Source organism: Vigna angularis, chromosome 7 (genome assembly GCF_016808095.1).
Source record: "Vigna angularis cultivar LongXiaoDou No.4 chromosome 7, ASM1680809v1, whole genome shotgun sequence".
In the NCBI taxonomy this organism is placed as follows: domain Eukaryota; kingdom Viridiplantae; phylum Streptophyta; class Magnoliopsida; order Fabales; family Fabaceae; genus Vigna; species Vigna angularis.
In genome coordinates, this window is record NC_068976.1 from 20,568,841 (window position 1) to 20,591,565 (window position 22,725).

The window sequence follows — 22,725 nt, forward strand, 5'->3', positions numbered from 1 at the left end:
GGTGGAGGGAGAAGGGGTGGTGGTGGAAGGAGCAACACCCTTCATAGCTTGGCAGCATCAGCCCAACTTATTTCAGTAACAACGGCCCAATTTCCAGTCTTTTGCATCAGACCAGCAGCGTTGTAGTGGCTCAGAATGTGTTTTTCAATTAATTCCATGGTGGCAACAACAGCCCAAAACACGGTCCAATCTGAAATTTGAAATCCAATTATGAAAAAGGGACCAATCAGAAACAAAAGAAAGGTAAATTTTACAATTAAAGAAACATTAAACCTAATTAAGAAAAACAAAACTTTTATTAGAAGATTTTCTAAAAAAAAAATATTTTCCTACTAATTAACAAAAAACTAAAAATTACACCTAAAAACCTATTTTTAACTAAAATTCTATAAAAACTAAAGAATTAATAGAAAAACCTAAAACTAGCTTAATTCTACCCAATTAACAACTAAAAGAAGTTAAGAAAGACTCCTAAACACAGAAAAATATGCAAATTTGGAGAGTTATCAAAGTTAATCATTTGTGTGTTTGTATTTTATGTTTGATTTCATGTATGCATAAATTATCTTTTGGACATATTTAGTTTTATAAATATATGATTTATTATTAAAAAATTAAACTCTATTTATTAAAGTTATTATATTGATTTCATTGAGACAAAGTAATGACGAGTTGAAAATAGACATGTACAAATTACTTTCACTTAATTTTTATGCTACACATTTTTATAGTGAATCTTGGTTCAGTTAGAATTAGTGATCGTTGTTAGGTGTGATTGCGATTGACGCAATAAAAACTATTTTGGTTCTAAATGTAGATGTACTCATTTGACAAGATCTTTTGAATATACTCACAACATATAATGACAATTTTTAACTTATAAAGTGTAACACATTTTATGATATGATATATATATATATATATATATATATATATATATATATATATATAACAAATAATTAACTATGTTAAAATCATTATATTTTGTTAGCCAAATTATTAGAATGATCTAATTAATTAAAATTAATTATGACTAAAGATATATATGGTATGAAAGATTTATCATGTAAAAACCATAAATAAATTTTAATTTATTGAAAAACCAAATTAAAATATTAAAATCTAAAGAAAAAATAATCGATATAGATTATATAAAGGAATTACGTACATTATTCTTGTTTCTTTTTCTTCATCTCGTTTAAAGAAAAAATCAAGAGAAAATCTAAAATACTCTACAACATATAACCATTAATCTACATTATTCTCAATTGTCAACCCATGTACACTTCGACTTATTGTTCTAAATAGAATTGAGAATTACTCTGTTAAAAAAGAATTTATTACTCATTAATTATTGATCTATTTTGGTTTTTTCATAATCTAGTACATTACACACCTATTCTTTATTGTTTTTTTGGTATGAGTCATAGATGAGTTGATCCTCCTCAAAAAAAATGGTTTCTAACTATGCCAAATTGTGAATGAATCGAATTGAAAGTAGCTTTTGAATACTAAAAAATTAACAAAGAAATTACCAGCAGTATCCCCCACAGAAACACAGTTCAACACTTTGATTACCATTGGCAATGGAATTAACTTTCTCAATAATTGGCATCCACTATCTAGGGAACAACATTTTTTTTTTCAAAAATGAATTATTATGTTGTCAATAATGTAATCTTAGAATATAATTTGTGTACAATATATATATATATATATATATATATATATATATATATATATATATATATATATATATATATATACACACACCCACACACACCATTTATGCATTGAAAGAAAAGAACAAACATAAATTTACACTTCACTATTTTAGGATGATTGATCAGTGAAATGAAAAAGAAGAGTTAGGAAAAAATGAAGTATGCAGAAATAAGATGAAAGAGAATTGGAAAGAAAAATTCCCTCTTATTCTATGCTACAATTTTAACGGTGTCACGTTTCTGAAACACCAATCATTGTCATACATACCAACGTTACCTTCATTCTTAATTTTCACACGTAAGATTAACAGCTGCAATGAACAACACACACAACTGACACCATTGCATGTTACAACCATATATTCATTCTGCATCAGTACGATCTGAATTTGCAAACAGTAAACCTGAAAGCGATCACCAGACAGACAACTAATCAAAAGAATAACTTGGTAGTAGAAAAACAATGCCACCACTTTTGAGAGAAATTAATAATTTAATTTCAACACACTGATCTTCACCCTATATGAACTAGTTTGACATCATTTTAAACAACTTTTTGAAACTAACTCCTATAAAAGTTAACAGCTTTTAATTTTATAGTAAACAAAGATCAAATCACATCCAGTGTAAAAAAGTCTTGCACTGATCACTGTTAACATATTATAATCTTGTTCTCAATGATGTTCATTAGCCATTTGTGCACCAGACAGCAGAAGCTGGCTTGGAACAAAAACTTAAGAGAAGAGTGAAGAAGTGAATGGAATGTGTAGGTTGAGAACTGAGACAAATATCGAAGATAATATATTTATCTCACTTCTTTTCTTCGGTTTTGGGGCCTCATTTGTTGTTTGTGGAAATTGTTATTAAACATGTTATCATGTGATCATCACTCAATGTTAAACATGAAGGAAAAAGGTTTTTAACACTTGCTTGACTACCATTTGACAATCATTATAGAAGTAAAATAATTTTAATAAAAGTTAATTTTTTGTATTTTTAAAAAATAAAAAATCGAAAAAATGTGAAAATACTAAAGTAAATGTATAAAAAATTACTGTTTTTGTGGAAGAAAAGTAAAGAGAAAGAAGAGAGAGGTGTACGGTGAAAAGAAGGAAAAGAAAAGGGAACCTTGTTGTCTGTAGGTCCATTTTAGCTTACATACTTGCGTGCCATTTTGGGAGCTGTTTTAGCACAGTAACTTTTGTCCCCCTTTTACTTTTTTTCATCTTCTTTTTGTAGGGAAGATAAATACCCTTTTTCATCTTTTATTACTTGAGATTAGTCCATTTTTTTTAGATAAAAGTTTAGGTGAGATTGGTATCAGATACTCATAAACAGAGAAAACTTTAAAAACTTTTGCAGAACTATTTATAAACTACTCACCAATGAAGTTCTCACATAAACAACAAGGTGAATCGATTTTGTCTTTGTAAATATGAATCTGTTTCTTATCAACTAGTATGTTGTAACATGCAAATACACTCTTTTTTTTTTCCTTTTTCAAAGATGGTTTATTGTAGAAAACTATGATGTTTCTTTTCAAGAGATCAATATATATATATGTTCGTTTTGTAACGTGCCATGACTAATTTATCTCGTTTTTAACTAAGGTTTGATGAAGGCCAATTCTGAACACCTGTTATCATTCTCTAGATTCATAAAATAAAGAGTTTAAATAAAGTTCTAAAATCTGATACAATACAGAAAGTGTTCAGATTTTCATTTTTCCAAGTGTTAAAAGTCAATAGTCCAATAAGATGCTAAAAACTATATTTCACTGGCGTTTAGAACTCAGATAGACCAAAGAATATCCTGAAAGTTTTATTGCAATCACTTGTTATTACTAAAAGGTTGAAGGCAAAAATATAGGGTATTTTCAACTTAGTAAATAGGTATAACTAGAAGGACCACATAAATAAATAATTAGGAGTAATATTTTTAACTCAAAAGAAACTTAAATTAATTAACAACAATTTCCATGGATCAACAAATGCATATATCATGGGTGAAAATTACTTTATTTAAACCAAGAATTTGAGATTTTGAAAAGATTTGTGAAATAAAGAGTTTTTGTTGCATAGCTCCAAGGTTACTGAAGTAATGGTAACCATTTTAAAGGAAATTTTATGCTAAGATTAATTTCATAATCAGTATAATTGCTTCCAAGCATGATGATCTGTGGTAACTTTTTAAAGTTTTATGGGTCAGTGTAAAAAAAAAATTGTAAATCGATAAAAAACCATCGTTATAGTATGGCTTCTATTATGGTAAAAGTTTTCTGACACACCTTGACCTTTTTATATTGAATATCAATCTATAGACTGTGTTCTCAAAATATAATGTGAATTCACAAAAGTACATATACAAAAGATTAATGACTTGACTGGGTCATAACAATGTGTTATGATACCAAATAGCAGTATTATCAGTAAGTTGACCCAACATATTTGTAGCAGTTCTAAAGAGCAAGTGAGCTACAAACATAAAATCTAACTACCGAAGTTAAAAAATCCTAATTAATCAACAGGAGGTTTAAAATCTGTGTAATTAAAGGCAGCAGCAACACAGCCAAGCAGCATGAAGTATTATTATGTTACTAATAACACTATTTGGATACAAAGCTAGAGGAGTTTTTAGAAATCTATACTTTCAATTATAATAGAAAAAGTTCGAAAAACTTATCTCATTTATCTAGTGTGTTTCCAAACATGCCTTAACACTGAAATCTATAATTGGTTTAAATGTCTACACATTATAACATTAATCCCACCCTATCAAAACCAACCAACCTCCAATGAGATGTTAATAAAAAATAGTATTATTTTGACACCCAACAAAATTTTTACACACACTAAACGTCTATTATTTTATCCTTTAATCTTTGTCTTTCTTTATAAATACAAAAATTAACATTTTTAATGACCAAAATATCCTAAAAGTAGTTGTCAAGTGGTGTATTTAGTGTTGTAAAAAAAACATTTTCCTTAATGAAAATAGCAGCCAGAAACACCCACATTTGCTAAAAAGTAGTAGTAGAATGACTCACATTTGATACATATTACAAGAACGAAATTATAAGAATGAAATGATAATAAAAGAGTGAAATTTTTGTATTTTTAAAAAATATAAAAATAAGAAAGGATAATGTTAGAGGTAAAAAAGTTGTGTATAAAGTATCATTTCTCTTTTCTAAATAATCACAGTATATTTCGTAAAGTGTACCAAACAAGACATAATTGCATAACTGTGAAAACACATACAGTATGTTTAAAGAGTAGTTGCATGGCCAAATTTCCAGATCCAGAAAGCTGGCTGTGTTCTTTCCAACATATTGATTTTGTTGAAGAATGAACTAATTTAAGTGTTATGATATTACCACGATCAATTTCATCCACCAGCTTGTCTCTCCATATATAGCTCTTGACAGTGATATACACAGATTACTAGTTTTAAGCACAAACAAGCACTTACACCCTCATTGATTAGACTCCATGGTAATTTTCTATATACATGCATCTACAGAGGTGGATTAAAAGTCACCGTACGGCATGGGAATTGGCACAAAAATTAAGAAATTCCAATGTAAAGATAATATTTTGCTTCAGTCAAATTGATTTCATTTTCTTTTCTTTTTCTCAAATATATATTCCCCACTCATTAATTCAGCAATATCCTTGAAGGTCCCATAATTCTTAGCATGAGGAACTGAATCTCTGAAGTGTTCAGTTCTTGAGCTTCCTCACAGTAAAAGCACAGACACAGACAATGTGTTTAATGTTTCTTTCACCAAAAAATATCTTAACTAAACTTCCCCATAATATTTGACATGTTTCATTTCATTTTGTTATCCATGGGCATGAATTTTAATGTCATCACTAACTAGCTCTGGAGGATCCTTTTACCAACATTTTCCTCCTAAAACTCAAGCAACTCACTGGTTTCTTTAAGTCTCCCAAATGCTGTTTGTAGTTTAAAAGCAGACTCTAACATCAAGGTGGATTCCATATTGGAATACTCCCAATCACATAGATGTACAAATAGATGTTGCATTCTAAAAGCAAGTTAACAGTAAAATTCCATGCCCAATGTAGAAGTTGTTTCAACTCAACTTAATTTTTCAACATCAAAACCAAACTTAAATATTATCATCTTAACTAGTATTCCAATGTGATTTTTCATGATTCAAAGTGAATCCAAACAAACATTTTGTGCCCATATCCAACAATCAGTAATTTTGCAAGGTATTTTTTCATAGAGATAATTCAGAAAGACTCTAGCATTCCTTCAAAATGCCAATCATTTTTAATTTCTTTTTCCTATCAGAAGCACACTTATGATGTATATACAATACTACTGGCATATATTGTTTATGATTGATTCAAATTTATTGGAAATCAGAAAATTTAGTTAATCAAACTTTCTTTTTAGTTAGTCTCTCTCTCTAGATTTTATAAACTTTAACCAATAATATGAAACGTGTCGCTATCAATTCTCTATCCTCGTTTAGAAAACTATTTCAGTAGAATGTTCCCATATTGGTGATGGAGGCATTGTTGGAATTTATTGTTACCTTCTAGCAGTAATTTTGTGTTGCAGTTATTTATTTGATTGGGGGGACTTCAATTAACAGTGCTTGGACTGTAGATTCTGTTTCACCATCCTTCAAAAGCTGTGTGATGTTAATATCAATCTCCTCCAACTTCTTCACCAGAATAAGGAAACAAACAGGAAGTGACTTTCACAAAAACATGCCCTTCAACCTGTTCCTCAATCTATCATCACAGAGACCAATAAAACACCCTCAGAGAAAGAAAATCTCAAACAAATATCCAAAACCAGGTTGAACTGAAAAAATAAAATAAAGTTCAACAAAATCACCTGCCTGACACCTTCTTTGCTCATTTTAGGAGTGAAAATCAGTGAATCACAGTGTGTTACTCACTCCCTCCCCCTCAAAAATAAAATAAAATCCCTTCCAGAAAAAAGAAAAAGAAAAAGTGCTGAGCTAGAACTGCAAATCCATATTTTTTTATCACCAAGTCCATACTCCATCAGAATATTAAATTATATTTCATTTTCCTTACAGAAACAGCAGAATGATCCCTTGATTATGGATTGGGGGCAGCAGGTATCATAACAAAAATTAAGAACTAATATATATTATCATATCAATAATCTTTATATGGTAAAGAAATAGAAAAACATAAAATCGAAAATGTAAGACCTTGCAACCTAGAAATTTAAATATTAGTATTATATGCACATACCTAAATATAGAGAGCTTTGAGGAGGAAGATTGAGAGTGAAGAGAGACAGAAACAGAGAAAGAGAGAGGTAAGATAAGAGCTAAAAATTGGAATTGGAATTAGAAAGCATGATGCAAAGGAAAGGAAACCAAAGTGTGAGATTAGATTAGAAAATACTAGAGAAAGAGACAAAGGGTGAGAGAATAATGTGTGCACTAAACGACAAGAATAGAATTATGATTAGTGGGTGGGTCCTACGTTGTTGTCGTTTTGTTTGATCGCATGCATCTATGTTATTTTCAGTCACTTCCTCCATCATTGTGCCACATCTCCAACCCATTTTCTTCACAGTAATTATATTCTAATTTTCATTTTTTCTATTTTTAATCCACTACACTATTATAACCTAAAAATTATATATATAAAAACTAATAAATGTATCTTATACGTATTATAAATAAAAGTATATTTTTTATATTGTTAATACATGGTGATTTATAACTGAATGATACTATATATTAATTACTTGTACTCAATCAATTAAAATAAATTGGACTAATGTAACAAGACTTCCATTACTATTAACTTTTTTTATTACAATAATTATCAATAAAATTAAAGGAGAATATATCTTCAAAATCATAAAAAGTTTTTTTTTCATACCTTATTATTACATAAAATAAAAAGTATTCATACTAATAATACAATATTATTAACTATATACACATTAATCTTATTGAATGATATAACAGTACCATATACAATAATAGTAGTAACACGAGACTCTCTGTGCTAATAATGCATGTCCATAATAGAAATAAAATTCTGAAGACAGGATTTTTTTGTATGATTGATTAAGATTAAATTAATTATTAGTATGTATGGTTTCTCGTTTTAAATATGATTTGAAGAATTTAGTTATAGGGGAAAATTGTAAATACATTGTTAGAACGTATATTTCTTCCATATTAAAATCAAATGTTATTTTCTTTTATATTTTTCACAAAGTAATGTCATAAGATATAACTTTTAAATAGACTTAAAAGTTTCTCATGCATGTTGTTAATAAATAATAAACATATTACTGTAAAAAGATCTTCAATGTTTGCATTAAAAAACATTAATTTTTAATTTTCAAAAATTTTGCTTAAATTTTAGCTGATATAATATTTTTAATAACTCATTTATTCTGAACGAACATAATATAGGAGTATATAAGAATAGTAGTTTAATAGAAGTATGTATAATTTGATGTATGATGTTTTTGTTAATTATATATATTAAGATAAAGATGCGATGGAGAAGTTGGTAATTTGCAGCGTACGTTGCTTTAAAGTTTAAATAACAAAAACCTCCTAAAGTCAAAATGATGCGTGCTGTAACTGTGCGTGTGTCTTAGTGGGCCCGTCTCATATTCTAACCACGATCACACGCCACATACCGCGTCATTCTCACGCGCTTCTTCTCCTTCCATGTCCATCTACTGTCACTTCAACACACCTGCATAGTTGAAAAATAATAATAAAATTAAACAGCAGCATCATTATATTAATCTCTCCGTTTTTTTATTTGTCTATTTTGTCCTTATTTTTATTACATTATGTACTATTATAAATTAGAAGAACCTTTGATTTCTTTTTTATATCATTTTTCACATAAATTTTTTGAAATAACATATTTATTTATGTATTTCAAATTTTAAATGTCAATTTTTAATTAATTTTTTAATATTTTTTGTCAATTAAGTATTTAAAATGTTTATATTGTTCAATTAAATTTTTATTAGTTTTTTTTATAAATTGACGGGATTATTAAATTATTAAAAACATAACATTTTGTATTTAATATAAAAAATATTATCATCATCATGTTATTAATGTAATATAATAAGTAATTTTAATATTTTGATCAAATATGTTAGATATCAAATAATTATAGTTATTATCTAGATCAATAGTGATAACACCTACTATTTCTAATAAATATCCCTTAGTGTGATGTTATAAAAATTGTTAAATAGTATGATAATTTTGTTATTCAATAATTTCTTTCTTAAATTAATACAATGATTATTTGTTTTTTATATTAATTGTACTATTGGTTTAAATTAATTATATAATTTTATATTATTTTAATATATATAAATAATAAATAAAAGAATAGTTATATAATTCAGTTTAAAAAGAAAAATTACAAAAGTTTAACTAAAAATATAAAATTTTACACATTTAAAAATACTTTTCAATAAATAGTAATTTAAAAATATTTAAATTTATAAAAAAACTTGTAGTATAGTTAAAATAATATAATTTTATTTTATTTTAGCATTTAATTATGTTAATAATTGAGCAGTGAGAGAACGAAAGCACAGTGATGTGACAATGCTAAATTTTTTACATAGTTTTGAGAGACTACACACACAATATAATTTCATATCCATTTTTATTGTTCGAAAGTTTTTTGTGCATTTGATTGGTTCAGAAGCGTTCAAATTGTAAAGTCTGGTAATCTCACACTTGATAATTTATAATTGATATATTGTAACATTATATTTAAGGTAATATTCTTTAATCTCACACTTGATAATTCATAGTTGATATATATATATATATATATATATATATATATATATATATATATGTTTTAAACTCAAATTTCAACTACAAACTCATAAATATAACTCGAATTCTTCTAATTTATTCTTCTATCTCTTTCTTCATTGGCACTGAATCAGACGACATTCCTTCATCTGCTTCCGTATAACAAATTATACGATCATCGCACATACACAAACACAAACAAGTAGGGTGAGCTAACATGCAACCAATTATTTATAAAACATGCATAATTACTTTGATACACTCAACAAACCTCATATAATAATTATGTCAGACACCCTCATACCATCATACAACAATCGCATAATAGATACTCATCCATTACTTTGATACACTCAACAAACCTCATATAATAATTATGTCAGACACCCTCATACCATCATACAACAATCGCATCATAGATACTCATCCATCACTTTGATACATTCAACAAACCTCATATAATAATTATGTCAGACACCCTCATACCATCATACAACAATCGCATAATAGATACTCATCCATTACTTTGATACACTCAACAAACCTCATATAATAATTATGTCAGACACCCTCATACCATCATACAACAATCGCATAATAGATACTCATCCATTACTTTGATACACTCAACAAACCTCATATAATAATTATGTCAGACACCCTCATACCATCATACAACAATCGCATAATAGATACTCATCCATTACTTTGATACACTCAACAAACCTCATATAATAATTATGTCACACACCCTCATACCATCATACAACAATCGCATCATAGATACTCATCCATTACTTTGATACACTTAACAAACCTCATATAATAATTATGTCAGACACCCTCATACCATCATACAACAATCCCATAATAGATACTCATCCATTACTTTGATACACTCAACAAACCTCATATAATAATTATGTCATACATCCTCATACCATCATACAACAATCGCATCATAGATAATCATACCATCATACAACAATCGCATCATAGATACTCATCCCACAATACCACAATTACTAATAGACACTCATCCCACAATACTTAATAGACACTCGTTCCACAATACTCAATAGACACTCATTCCACAATACCCAATAGACACTCATTCCACAATACCCAATAGACACTCATTCCGATGATATGTTGATGAGCGGTCACGGGAGGTTATGCACTTGTGATGACTTCTACTTCCTCTTACAAATACACTTCCAAAATACTCCATACCATCCACAAGGTTAGTCCTCAACACTATGTCCAAAACCGGCACATAGACCAGGACCTCCTGCCCCTCTCACCACATAATCCATCCTTCTCTACATGAGACTGGATGATTATTAGAGTATCAGGATAACCTCCAACTACAGGACCCTCAACATCAACATATACATACATACCATATCATTACTGAATCTCTCCACGAGACTCATACCGTGCTCATATTCCTCAACTCACATTATACCCTTACAAAATCTCTCCATAATACTCATATCATGTTCAGATGCATAAATTCAAATCCAATATAATAAAATACAATCATCACAGAAATCATACAAAATGAATATATCACAAAATAAATTAACAATACTAAAATATCACCATGGTCACCGAAGAAGAATCAAATGTTTGACGAATCAAACTCACCATAAACGCCAGTACATATGACTAGTCACAACTTACTGGATTTGACCAGGGCTGCTCTATGATCATGGATGTACCAACTCCGATTTTTAAGATTCCTCTATCCTACCATCACAATTATAATTCATAATTCCATATCTACCACAATAACATGAATTCATCAGACATTTTCATTCCAACGAGATATATTGCACAATAGTTTAACACTACATAATCTGTTCAACAAGATTTAAATTAAAAACTTGTCGAGTAGACTTCCAAGAAAGAGAGGTGCGTCACAATGGACAACTTAAGTACCAAGTCTTTCCTTAGCCAAAGTGTTCCTCAACTAGTTTTAACAAATTTCTTATTTACAGATTCAAAACAACAACATATAATATTAACACAGAAATTCAATATAGATAGATATATAACAAGCACCTATGTTTTTCATTAACAGTATTCACACATAATTTCAAGACATGAATAGTAATAAAACAATACTAAATCATAATATAAAAGCTTAGAAAGGTTAGCTCCCCTACCTGTATTCCAGACTTAATCTCATGCTCAGAATTTGTTTTCGCGAAAAACCTCAAGAACCTCTACTCTTCTTGCAACTAAAAATTTCTTCCTAACTCTTTCTTCTCTATTTCTCAAGATTTCTCACTTGATTCTTCCTCTCTTTGTGTAGAATAGCCTCCCCTCTCATGGCTATTTATAGTCCAAAAATTTTACTATTCAACAATTTTTTAATATTATTTATTATTTTAATATTATTTTATTATATTAATATTTTAATCACCACTTGACATATTGGATCCCTCAATAATGCCTTAAAACATGAAGTGCTTTATTCACTATCAATATTTTATTTTTATTTTTAAACAAAAAGGTAGAAAAGAGTTTGAACCCATGTTCTTGAAATAACCACAATTTTCTACCAATTAAGCTACCAAAATTTCTTATTTAGCTTTCCATATTTTATTTTTACATAAACTTATTATATTTTCCATTCACAAAGAAATTTATTACTACTAGTAATAAAATTATTACTATTAAGGTAAATATTTTTCATGGATCTTACACAAATAATATAATTTATAGTTTCATTCTAAAATGATCCTTACATGAGAAAAATATTTAAAAAGAATTAGGTTAATTAATTGTAAAATAAACACTCCACTCTTTCATAATATACACATACAATAAATAACATAAGTTTTCATTAAAAATAACTAATCTATAATAGATTTCATGATACTTGATTGTACCATTAAGAATCATTATTTCAATAATATATAAAAGAAAAAACATAGTCAATAAGAAAAACACATTTGCTTTGTTATGGACTCAACTAAGTATTTTTTCAATTACTATAGTTTAGGAATTCAGAATTTGTTTTTATTTTAAATTTAAATATATTTTAGTCTTAAACTTAAAAAGTAAATAAATATTATTTTTTTATTAAAAATATTATATTTGTTAATTTTTAAAATTTGGTGATGAAAATGTATATAAAATTTATTACAAAGACAATTTTTAATTATATGTCAAAATTTAGAGATTAAAAAATATGTTATATATATATATATATATTATAACACATAAGTGATAATATGGATGCTTGAAAATAATAAAATAGAAAAAGAGAAAATGTTTTGTAGGTGTAGGATATAATTACTCAGTGGAATGACGTGACAATGCAAATTCTCTTGTTATTTAGAGATGACAAACAACTTTACAGTCAGTGTAGATTGATTTACTTTTCAAAATCAACTGGTAACACATTAATATACAACATTTATCATGTGAACATGCAAAATTAACCATGTAACATTTAGTATCCTTTTCCTGTTCAAAAAGATTTATGTTTTAATTTATTTTCACCTTATTTCATTAATCTTCAACAAATTAACTTTTATTAATCTACTACGTTTTATCTTCTTATTTATCGTATTTATGTCATTTTCTTTTTACTCACTTGGAATATCAATTTATTTTTATTTTTTATTTATTTATTTCATATTATTTAAGTGAACCTCAAAAACCAGAAAAGAAAATATGATGGAATGAAGGTAAAAAGCGCGTGGACAGGTAGTGGGTGATAGCATATGGTGGTTTGTCTGTGCTCTTACAGCAGAATCTTTGTTTCATACGAGTGAGTACACGAGCGTGGCCATATAACACAACAGATCATACAACAAATCTAGCATTAACATTTAACAAATACCATACCCTATATATACTATTATATGCTCATTATACAATACACACATCCCCTTTAATTATACTATCATTAACATAGATTAAAATAAAACTAAAATACATTAGGAACCAGCAAGGCACCAACACATGACCTAATTAATTCAATGATGAAAAAAACATGCATGGAATGAAAAAAAAAACAAAGGGAAAGAGTTGATTAGCAATAATAAAATATTTAACAAGCACCAACATTAAACATTAATCATAAGATTAATAATAATAATACTATTATTATTATTATTATTATTATTAGGAGTGTTAATTAATAATTAATAAAATATTCTTTCACCTTCGCTTCCTCTGTATCTGTCGTCACTTTAGAGCCCTCCCTCTCTCTCATACGTCCCTTTCAGTCATAAATTAGGGAAAAGCAAACAGACAGCTACACACAACACACACACTCTTCCATTCCTCCTTCTTCCCTAGCAAAACGTTAATTACTCTTTACCCTCTCTCTCTCTCTCCTCTCTCATCTAATCATAATAATATGTTCTTCGCTTCTCTTTCTTCTTCTTCTTCATAGAGGAACTCTCTCTGGTCACTGATCATGGCGGCTACGTTTGATAGATTCTCCATAAGGTATCTCTATCTAATAACCAGTGTTCTGTTTTCTTGATTTTGTTTATTTTTACTTATATATTGTAGTGAGCTTTGTTATTGCTTTGGATTCGGTGTTGCAGGGACTACACAACTAAGATGAGGTCGGTCGATGTTTTCAAGTGCTGGCCGTTTTCATCCACTGTCTCACGTGACGCATCGCGTGAGGAGCTTCAGTCCTGGCTTCCTCCGATGACGCTGTGCCCTAGATCCGACGATTTAAACGACCACACGCAAAATCCGGACGATCCGCCTTCGCCTGAGGAAGTTTCTGAAACCGATGACGAGGGTGACGCGGATTGCAGCGAAGAGGACTCCGAAGAATCTGCGCCTCCTTCTCACGCTGCCGATTACAACAACGAGGATGAGAAATTGGAGATGGTTTGTCCAGTTTGCCGCGAATTTAACGCTGCTACGCTCACGGCCGTGAATGCGCACATCGACGGATGCCTCGCGCAGACGGTGAGAGAGGAGCAACGTCGCCACATGAGGATAATGAATTTGAAGTCGTCGTCGTCGTCCTCCTCTATATCGAAGTCGAAGGCGCCGAAGAAGCGTTCCATAGCGGAGATTTTCAAGGTAGAAGAGCAGCAGCAACAACAGCCACCACAGCTGCAGCCGCCGCCACCGCAAATCGAGAGCGTGTTGAAGTTCTGGCCGTTCCGAGAGGATGTGGCGGACGAGGTTTCGAATACCGTTTCTAAGTTCGAGTGGCTCTCTCGGCGCCTCGAGGCGCTGAGATCCACGCGCGGAAGTGGCGAGTCGTCGAAATCGGACCGAAGAGATTCCGCTGAAGAGGAGGAGGAGAAGTTGGAGATGGTGTGTCCTGTTTGCCGCGATTTTAACGCAGCCACCGTAACGGCGGTGAACGCGCACATCGACGGTTGTTTGGCGCAGGCCGTTAGGGAGGAACGACGGCAGATGAGAAGGACCGTTAATTGCAAGTCCAAACCTAAGGCTCCGAAGAAGCGTTCGATCGCGGAGATTCTCACGGTCGCACCGCCGATCGAAGCAGGCAAAAGCAAAGGGATTCAGGTTAAGGAAAACGAAGAGAAATCCGATTATCGCTGTGAGGATTCAGCTTGTGCTCCTGCTCCTTCCGCTTCTACGGCTGCTCCAGTTGTTTCGGTAATTAAGAATAGGAAGAGTACGAACAAGAATAGGAAAAAGAAAAAGATGAAGAAGGCGAAGAAGAAGAAAAGCAAGGTGGAGAAGTACGGTGAGAGTGGCGTGTTATTCGTAAACAATGAGAAGAAGACGGTTCTGAGCAAGAAGAAGAAGAAAAAGAGTAATGTCTTCAACAATGGACCAACTGGGAGGAAGGTATGTAGACTGTGTCTCATAAAATACAACTCAGTCTTTCGTTATTTGCTGTGTTTCCGCGATTTGCAGTTAATTCCGGGCAGAATCCATGAAATTTGCGCATAAAATATTACCCAACACTGTAGATTTTGTGTAGATGTAGTTGCTTATGCCATGCGATTATGCTTTTGCTTACTCTATGTCTTGCTTTTTCTGCATAAAATTACCGCTGAAAAAGCTGATAAGAGAGAGCTTGACATTTGTCGTCGAAAGTGAGTTTGTGTTTTTTTAATTTAGTACTTCAGCGAAATACGCGGCAAGTAAAAGTTGGGAAAGGGGAGTTATGAAAAACGAAAATTAAGACAAGTGCCTTCGTGAGCGGAAGGAATTCAGATGGTGGTGAAGACTGCAAGAATGTTGCTCCAGCTGTAAGGTGTATGTGTGTTTGTGGTGTGTATAATCAGTACAAGGTACCCTAGCTAGAAGGGGCCACTCATGGGTTACGAGGTAGAAGAGGTGAGCCTAATGATGAGGGATTTTTCTAGCCCCGTCACTATTAACTAATAATTTGGGGGGGGAATTATCATATGGGCCATGGGTAGATCAACAGATTCTCATCTCTTGTGGCTAGTTTTTCGGACTTGGAGGTTTATACACAGCTTACAGCTGGATGTATTTTGGCTAGTGGGAGATCTGCAAGTAGAGGTCCAGAATTTGTTAGATCATTTATTGGGTGTCAGAAGTTTATATATAGTGATTTAGATTGATGAATGTTTGCATTTGCAACTCCAGATGGGCGTGTATCATCAGAAAAAGAATACTCTGACTTGGTTTGATATAGTTCATATCGCATGGGCATATTTGTGACGTATTAGTGAACTAGAGGGTGGTAATTTATGGTATAGTGCTTTGGACTATCTGTTCTCTTGTAAGACACCTGATCATATTCAAGAATTGTTGGTCTTTGGGTAGAATAACTTCGATGTAATCGGTCAATAAAAGTTCGTGAGTAGTGTTGTTTTGTACATATTTATGTGCAGACAGTTTTGAGATACCCAATCAAACCAATGTGAATGTGTCAGAACCCAACCTATAGGAAGTATATAAAACCATGAGAGGACCGGAACTAATGTCGGTTAATTGTAATGCTGGCCGAAATTTGAAAGTGGAAGTAATGAAACATATATGTTATCCTTATTATATCTATAATAATGGCATCTTAGGATATTGTTTTGAATAACATCTAGATTAATCTAATTAAATGTTTTATTTTCCAAAATATTCTCGAACTCTGGTTCTACAATCATAATATTTTTTCCCCGCCTGTCATTTTTTTATGATTCGGCGTTGAGATTCTACGGGAATTTCATGTTTGGAATGGTGATATGTGATCTGCAGAGGTGTATCATATGCGTATTTCAGCAGTGAACAATTTTACGTAGCAGTTTTATATTTATGTTAAAAAAAAAGTATTTGAGCACCATGATTGATGCATTCACTTTGAATTGTCCATCCCTCCCGTTTTAATATAATTCATTTTAGAGAAAAGTATTACTTAATGTCCTAAATTTTAATAAAATTAAAATAAGTGACTTTAGGAATATTTTATTTAACCTTCTTTATAATTGTGGCTCTTCTCATTTTAAAAGATTTATTATTCTCTGTACTTTAAATTCCTTTCTAAACGAATTAGGAAATCATCATAAAAACTATTTTACAATAATAATTTACACAACATGGTGACATTTTAATTTACGAATCTGTAACAATTGTTTGTCAACAATATTTTCTACATCGATGCATGTGTTTTTCGTTAGCTTCTGCTTCGTATAAATAATGATAAGGATGTATATGCTGTTAGATAGAAGGACAATTTTCTCTTGGATATTAGTTTTAGAAATAATCTTTTTTGACATCAAAACAAAAGTTTCCCTACATGATTCCTCGAAGTGGAATTGTATAAGGGAGAAAATTTGTGACAAAATATAGGGTTTCATCATTACAATTTTTGTTTATTTTAACATGAGGTGTAATCGGGAACCAAGGTAGAAAATTTGTTATTAGAACTTTAGAAGGGTACTCCATTATGAAAAAAAAGGAACTTACGAAGGTACTGAACTGAAAACTTTTTCGTCTTACAATATAGGATATTTAATATCTTACTATTAGTATTATAGTATATAATTATTTTTACGGCCCAGCTTTCAGTTACACCTAGATTTTTTTTTAAATATTTGTACGAATTGTTGAATGTTTGTTTAACATTCTGTTTCTAAAGGAAAAATCAATTTTAGGATTACTACATAAAAAACTTTAATTTATTTTATTGTTAATAAATGAGATTTTACATGCATTCTTCTTGTTGGTATTCCTATAAATGGTTACTGGATTTTGATTTTTAGTTATTTCATGTACATTGAATCGTTAAAGCTTAAGAAAATGATAGTGTATTTGTACGAGAATATATAAAGCTCAGATAATCTACGAGCATTTTCTGAGATGTATTAGTAACAAAAGTTGGGTTGTTTTCCTTAGTACTTAAGTGTATCATATGGCTACTAAAACATATGATCTAAACATTTATTATATATACATATACAGATTTATATGTTTCGGTCTTCCGAATTTTGATACTAATGGAATCGAATTCAAGAATTTTGTTTTGAAGTTCTCGTGTAATTTCTTATCATGATAAAATAAGGATAAAGTTTAGGTCTTAATTCAATTGTTCCAATCTTCTAAGCTTCTACTCGAAGTTTTCGCGGTACACTAGGAGGAACTTTGTAATTGATCTTAACGGATTTCAATTTTCAGACATTTTGACATATTTCTAAGTGAATGACGGGGCAGTTAAAATCTCAGTTAAATTGTTATTCAAATGACACTAGAGTCTTTTATTCAATATAATGATTTTTTCCCACTTAATAATCAAAGTGTTTGTTTATCTAGAAGTATGAATCATGATTTTATAATTAATGCTGGAAATATAGCTGTGTAGTTTCCCTGAAATTTTTCAATGATGGAATTGTTCTTTCGTATTAAATCTACTTTTACTTGACCATATTTTCCATCTGAAAATGTCTCTGCCTTTTTATATTATGCAGTCACAAGGTATAGGCATGAGCGAGTTTCCTTAATCTTTTACAAAAGCTATTTTATGACGGACAAACTAAGAATTAGAAAAAAAAAATGAAAAACCAATGCTCCGAGTAATGGTATCATGGTTCTGGACTGTTTAACTCCTTTCTGATTTGCCGGTTGGAATTGTTAAGAGTATATGAAATGCTGGTGTTGTATATGGACAGTTTATGAAACAGACCTGTTGACATCACAAGCATGAAATGCTGTTGTAATCTTATTTATTTTCTTTTTCATTCATTGGCATAGCTGTATCCTGATATAAAAAATTGCATATAATTTGTTAGCAAATCTATTGTGCTTTTTATTATTATTATTTTCTTTGGAGGGTGACAGTGTCATTTTATTTATTGCTGGAAACTCCTTAATAAAAAATGATAAAAGCTACAGAATGTATTATTATATTCTAGTTTTTGTATGGGATTGGAGATATTCAGTGAATTATCTTTGGCAACAAGTATTTCATATTTTGTATTTCAAAACCTAATCATCTTATTCAGATACCATTATAATAGGACATGCACAATTTTGTTAATTTTGCGACTCTTGTCTATATCAGGGTGATGCTTACGAGCGCATGGTGCAAAATGTAGCAAATAGTTCCAGAAAACTACAAGGTACAGTTGGTAATAAAATGGTTCCGCTACATGGGGTTGATCCTTCTATTGATAGAAAGAAATTGGGCTTAAATTGTATATCGGTAGAAAAGAAGCAACACGTTAAAATTTTTGACTCAGTTGGAAAGCAACAAAAGGCCATATCTCCTGTTCATGGAAGTATTCTTAAGAGCCACTTTAAACATGTTTCTGGAAAGACATCAAGTGTCAGTAACATTCGAAATGGTCCTGAAAAAAGCCATTATAATGATGAAGAGCCAACCTCTGACAGACATGTTAAATTCTCTGGTAAAGATGATATACTTGGTCCAAAAAAGACAACTTCATTTGATGAAGCCATGTTCAACATATCTTCAGATGCGCTGGCTTCTTCAGTAGTAAAGGAGAAATCCTCTGGAAGTGATGAAGAAACTGCGAGTATGGAGCCAAATAGAAATTATGGCCATGTTCATGTTAATATAGACAGAGACAAGAGAGAGGAGGAGGTTTGCCCTATAGTTGAAAGTAAACAGTTTTCTAACACTCTGGAACAAGATACCGTACAAAGCTGCTTGAAGCCATGTACTGATCAAGATAAGTCAAAGCACTTAGAAGAGAAGTCAGAATTGTTGACAAAGGTGGCAGTTTGTGACAATAATAATTCACACTTTTTTTGTGGAAGCAACAGAACTACCCTGCATTGTTCCCCGTATACAGAAATTTCTGGTCCTCTTTCTGCAGTTCATGAAGAGCAGATGTCTGGTATAAATACACAAGCATGTGAATTTGGATCTTTCGACTACAGTGGAAAGTTGGACCATTTCGATGATCCCCAGGTTGATTTTGTTGATTCAAATGCCAATACGAAGACATTTCTGGAGCCTTCGTCATCTTATTCTGCTTCATATAATGCAAATGAAAAACCAGAATCTCCATTGCAAGCTTGTGGAGATAATGATAATAGTGATGAGGCCTCGGGTGACAGACAGTTTTCTCGCATGTTTTCTGCAGATATGATTGATAACTCATTCCCCTTTGCAGGCTGGGATAAAGGAGGTGTGAAAAATTCCTGTTTGGATCCCAGTTTTTTTGGTTTGCCCCTCAATTCTCATGGTGAGCTTATCAATTTCAGTTCAAGTGTAAACTTAGGGATGAACCAGCCAGAGACATCAACTGCAGTACGTGGTTCTTTAAGTGGTTTACCCATTAGCAATATTCTTCACCAAGGTAACCTGGAAAATTTATGCGCTAATGAGAATCATGTTCAGAAGACATTTACAAGAGATGGTCTTAATCCATTTCCACACCATCCAACCAGATTATTCGTTACTGAGTTACAAAGTAGAGAGAGAGAAGATATCCACCAACCTAATTCAGATACGAGTTATCTTCCACCTCTTAATTCAAAGCCGAACCTTGAGAAAAACGCATTCATTGAAAAGAATCAATCCGACCAAGTACGGAATCACAGTGGAAATGGGGCGATTTCTCTGAAAGAAGGTTCAGATCATATCTCACTAACTTCCAGCCAACCAACAATGAGGTTGATGGGTAAGGATGTTCCAATTGGTAGAAGCAGCCAAGAGATGCAACAATTTGCCGGAGATGTTTGGACAGATGAGCAATCCAGAAGAAGGAATTATTCTGAATATGCAGCTTTGGAGCACTCTTTGTTGGGAAGAAGTTCTAAGCAGGATTGGGTATCTGGTTCACCTTTACAAATATCTGCTGACGGTGTATTGCAATCAGCCAAAGTTCAAAGCAATCAAGCACTACAAAGCACCATGTTGATGCCCGGTACAGACTCTGGATTTTCTCGACAGTTTATTGATCTGCAAAGGAATCCTGTATCTCAAAATGGAAGTGTTGAAGTCAACAGAAATGCAAGTTCTTTTTTCAATCCCATTACTCCAAAGTCTACATTGTATGCAGTGTTTAATGGGGCATCAGACGATTTTCCAGAGCAATTTATACATGGAGCTAAACCTCTAGGATTGAGCTCTCAATCGGTGGTACTACCTACTCCTGGCAATTTTAGACACTCCACTAGTTTAAACAATGGTGAGCTGAACGACGGGAATAAAAATCCCCTTGTTACCAAATCAGCCTTCGGATTTCCTTTCTTGCAGCCAACTGTCGCTGAACAGACCAAAACATCTTGGTTTGAAAGGCCTTACAGAAGTTCACCATCGTGGTTGTCAAGCTCAACAGATGAAATGCTTCCAGGGTCCTTCTCTCAGCAATTTTCAGGCACAAGTAGTCAAAGTTTTTCTCAAAATCTATGGGGAAATAATTTCACAACGCAATCCGTGAATCATTCACCTGAACTTCGCTTCCCTTCTAATCATCTGACTTCTTTGCGTCCCATGCAGACTACTCCTCTTTCTCCAGCATCAATTGTTCGACCTTTACATGTTCCGGCTACACCTTCTACCATAAATAGTGGCAACAGAAATATAAACCATGTCTCTGACAGATTGAAGTTGGATGAACATCATCCGTGTACGAATGTCAGGAAGAGACCCACAGCCGTGGCTAATCTTGATGATTCCAGAAAACCTACCAAGTTACCGAATATACAGGTGCAAGAAAACTTCTGTAGTGTGACTAGGTTGACTGGTGAAAAGTCAAGAGTGGAATTGCAACGGAACACAAGAGCACCCGAACTGGATCCACAAATGGGTAGTGCTAGGAGTAAGAGTTGTCAGCGTGAGGCACAAAATCTAAATCCTTCAAGGTATCCTGCTGTGAATTCTTTTAAACTGGACAGCATGGTAACATCAGGTCCTGTCCGACTTGGTCCTAAAAGAGCTAAGCACATCCTAAAATCCTCTTGAAATGTGGATCATGATGACAAGCTATTCTGCCATATTCTCACTTGCAATTACTGACAGTGATAGTGATGTAGAAATTCAGAGAAAAATTGACAAAAGTATACTGATTTTAGGTGTAAGTCACGTCATTTTATCATATCTGTTTTTCCTCCTCCATAGTATATATCCATTTGAGAACATAACAGGAATGTATATGTATCAATATTGCTAGGTTGCTGAAGCCAGTGGAAAATTGATATATAATTCCATCCAGCTCTCAATTTTGAAGTTTTATGCCCTTTACAGAATTTTGTCACCAAAGCTGATGCGTTCCATATCTATTTTCAGTCAGGTATTCCACATGGTATCTGTTCAATGACTATGGCAAAGATGTGCTTATTTTTTATACAGAAGAAAGGAAAGAAAGATTTGGGGGCTAGAATAAGAGAATAATAGTTCATCTCTCTTACCTATTCAATAAAACTTTAATTTGGGGCTTATTTGTTCCCTAACCATCTGATACTAACTCGTTGATTTGAACTGGCAAAATGTTACTGAAAAATAATTCTATTACCTTTGCTTTAAATATTTTTCACTAAAAACTTCTCAAATTTTATTTCAAGCTGCTTTGGATCTGAAATAAGTTAATCACAAGAACTTGTCTTTGATGGAAAAATAATTTTAGTTTGCTTTCCTGTCTTAAGTTGTGAGAGAATTTAAACTGAATTGTGTTTTGTAATCCTTAAAATATGTTAAAAATAAATCAATTTCACTTGCTCAATCCAAAATCAAACGGATTTCGTATTCATGTGAGT

General features: G+C 31.7%; 1 protein-coding gene and 1 long non-coding RNA gene across 5 annotated transcripts; one reads left to right on the forward strand and one right to left on the reverse strand.

Annotated features, from left to right (window-relative positions):
• Positions 1-1,793: 1,793 nt before the first annotated feature.
• Positions 1,794-7,130, reverse strand: LOC108338530 (uncharacterized). 2 transcript variants are annotated; one of them, XR_008250538.1, is made up of 4 exons: positions 6,992-7,124; positions 6,603-6,696; positions 6,295-6,496; positions 1,794-2,128 (listed from the first exon to the last, which is right to left on the reverse strand). It is a non-coding gene; the product is annotated as an uncharacterized LOC108338530 (long non-coding RNA). The 2 variants fall into 2 exon arrangements; XR_001833044.2 differs by lacking the exon at positions 6,603-6,696 and having other exon boundaries at positions 6,992-7,130.
• A 6,713-nt stretch (positions 7,131-13,843) lies between these two features.
• Positions 13,844-22,479, forward strand: LOC108338047 (uncharacterized). Of its 3 annotated transcripts, none has more exons than XR_001832995.2 (4): positions 13,844-14,043; positions 14,145-15,384; positions 19,061-22,046; positions 22,259-22,479. XR_001832995.2 is itself a non-coding variant. In XM_017574706.2 (3 exons), the coding sequence occupies exons 1-3, from the start codon at positions 14,012-14,014 to the stop codon at positions 21,932-21,934; spliced, it is 4,146 nt and encodes a 1,381-aa protein (XP_017430195.1). In that variant the 5' UTR covers positions 13,844-14,011; the 3' UTR covers positions 21,935-22,199. The 3 variants fall into 3 exon arrangements, 1 of the variants encoding a protein (XP_017430195.1); XR_001832994.2 differs by lacking the exon at positions 22,259-22,479 and adding an exon at positions 22,143-22,199; XM_017574706.2 differs by lacking the exon at positions 22,259-22,479 and having other exon boundaries at positions 19,061-22,199.
• Positions 22,480-22,725: the final 246 nt, after the last annotated feature.

Bases quoted from the DNA above. Each gene is read 5' to 3' on its own strand.
- LOC108338047 (XM_017574706.2), top strand. From the start codon at position 14,012: ATGGCGGCTACGTTTGATAGATTCTCCATAAG. The intron at 14,044-14,144 runs GTATCTCTATCT...TCGGTGTTGCAG, and splicing joins TTTGATAGATTCTCCATAAG to GGACTACACAACTAAGATGA. The intron at 15,385-19,060 runs GTATGTAGACTG...TGTCTATATCAG, and splicing joins ATGGACCAACTGGGAGGAAG to GGTGATGCTTACGAGCGCAT.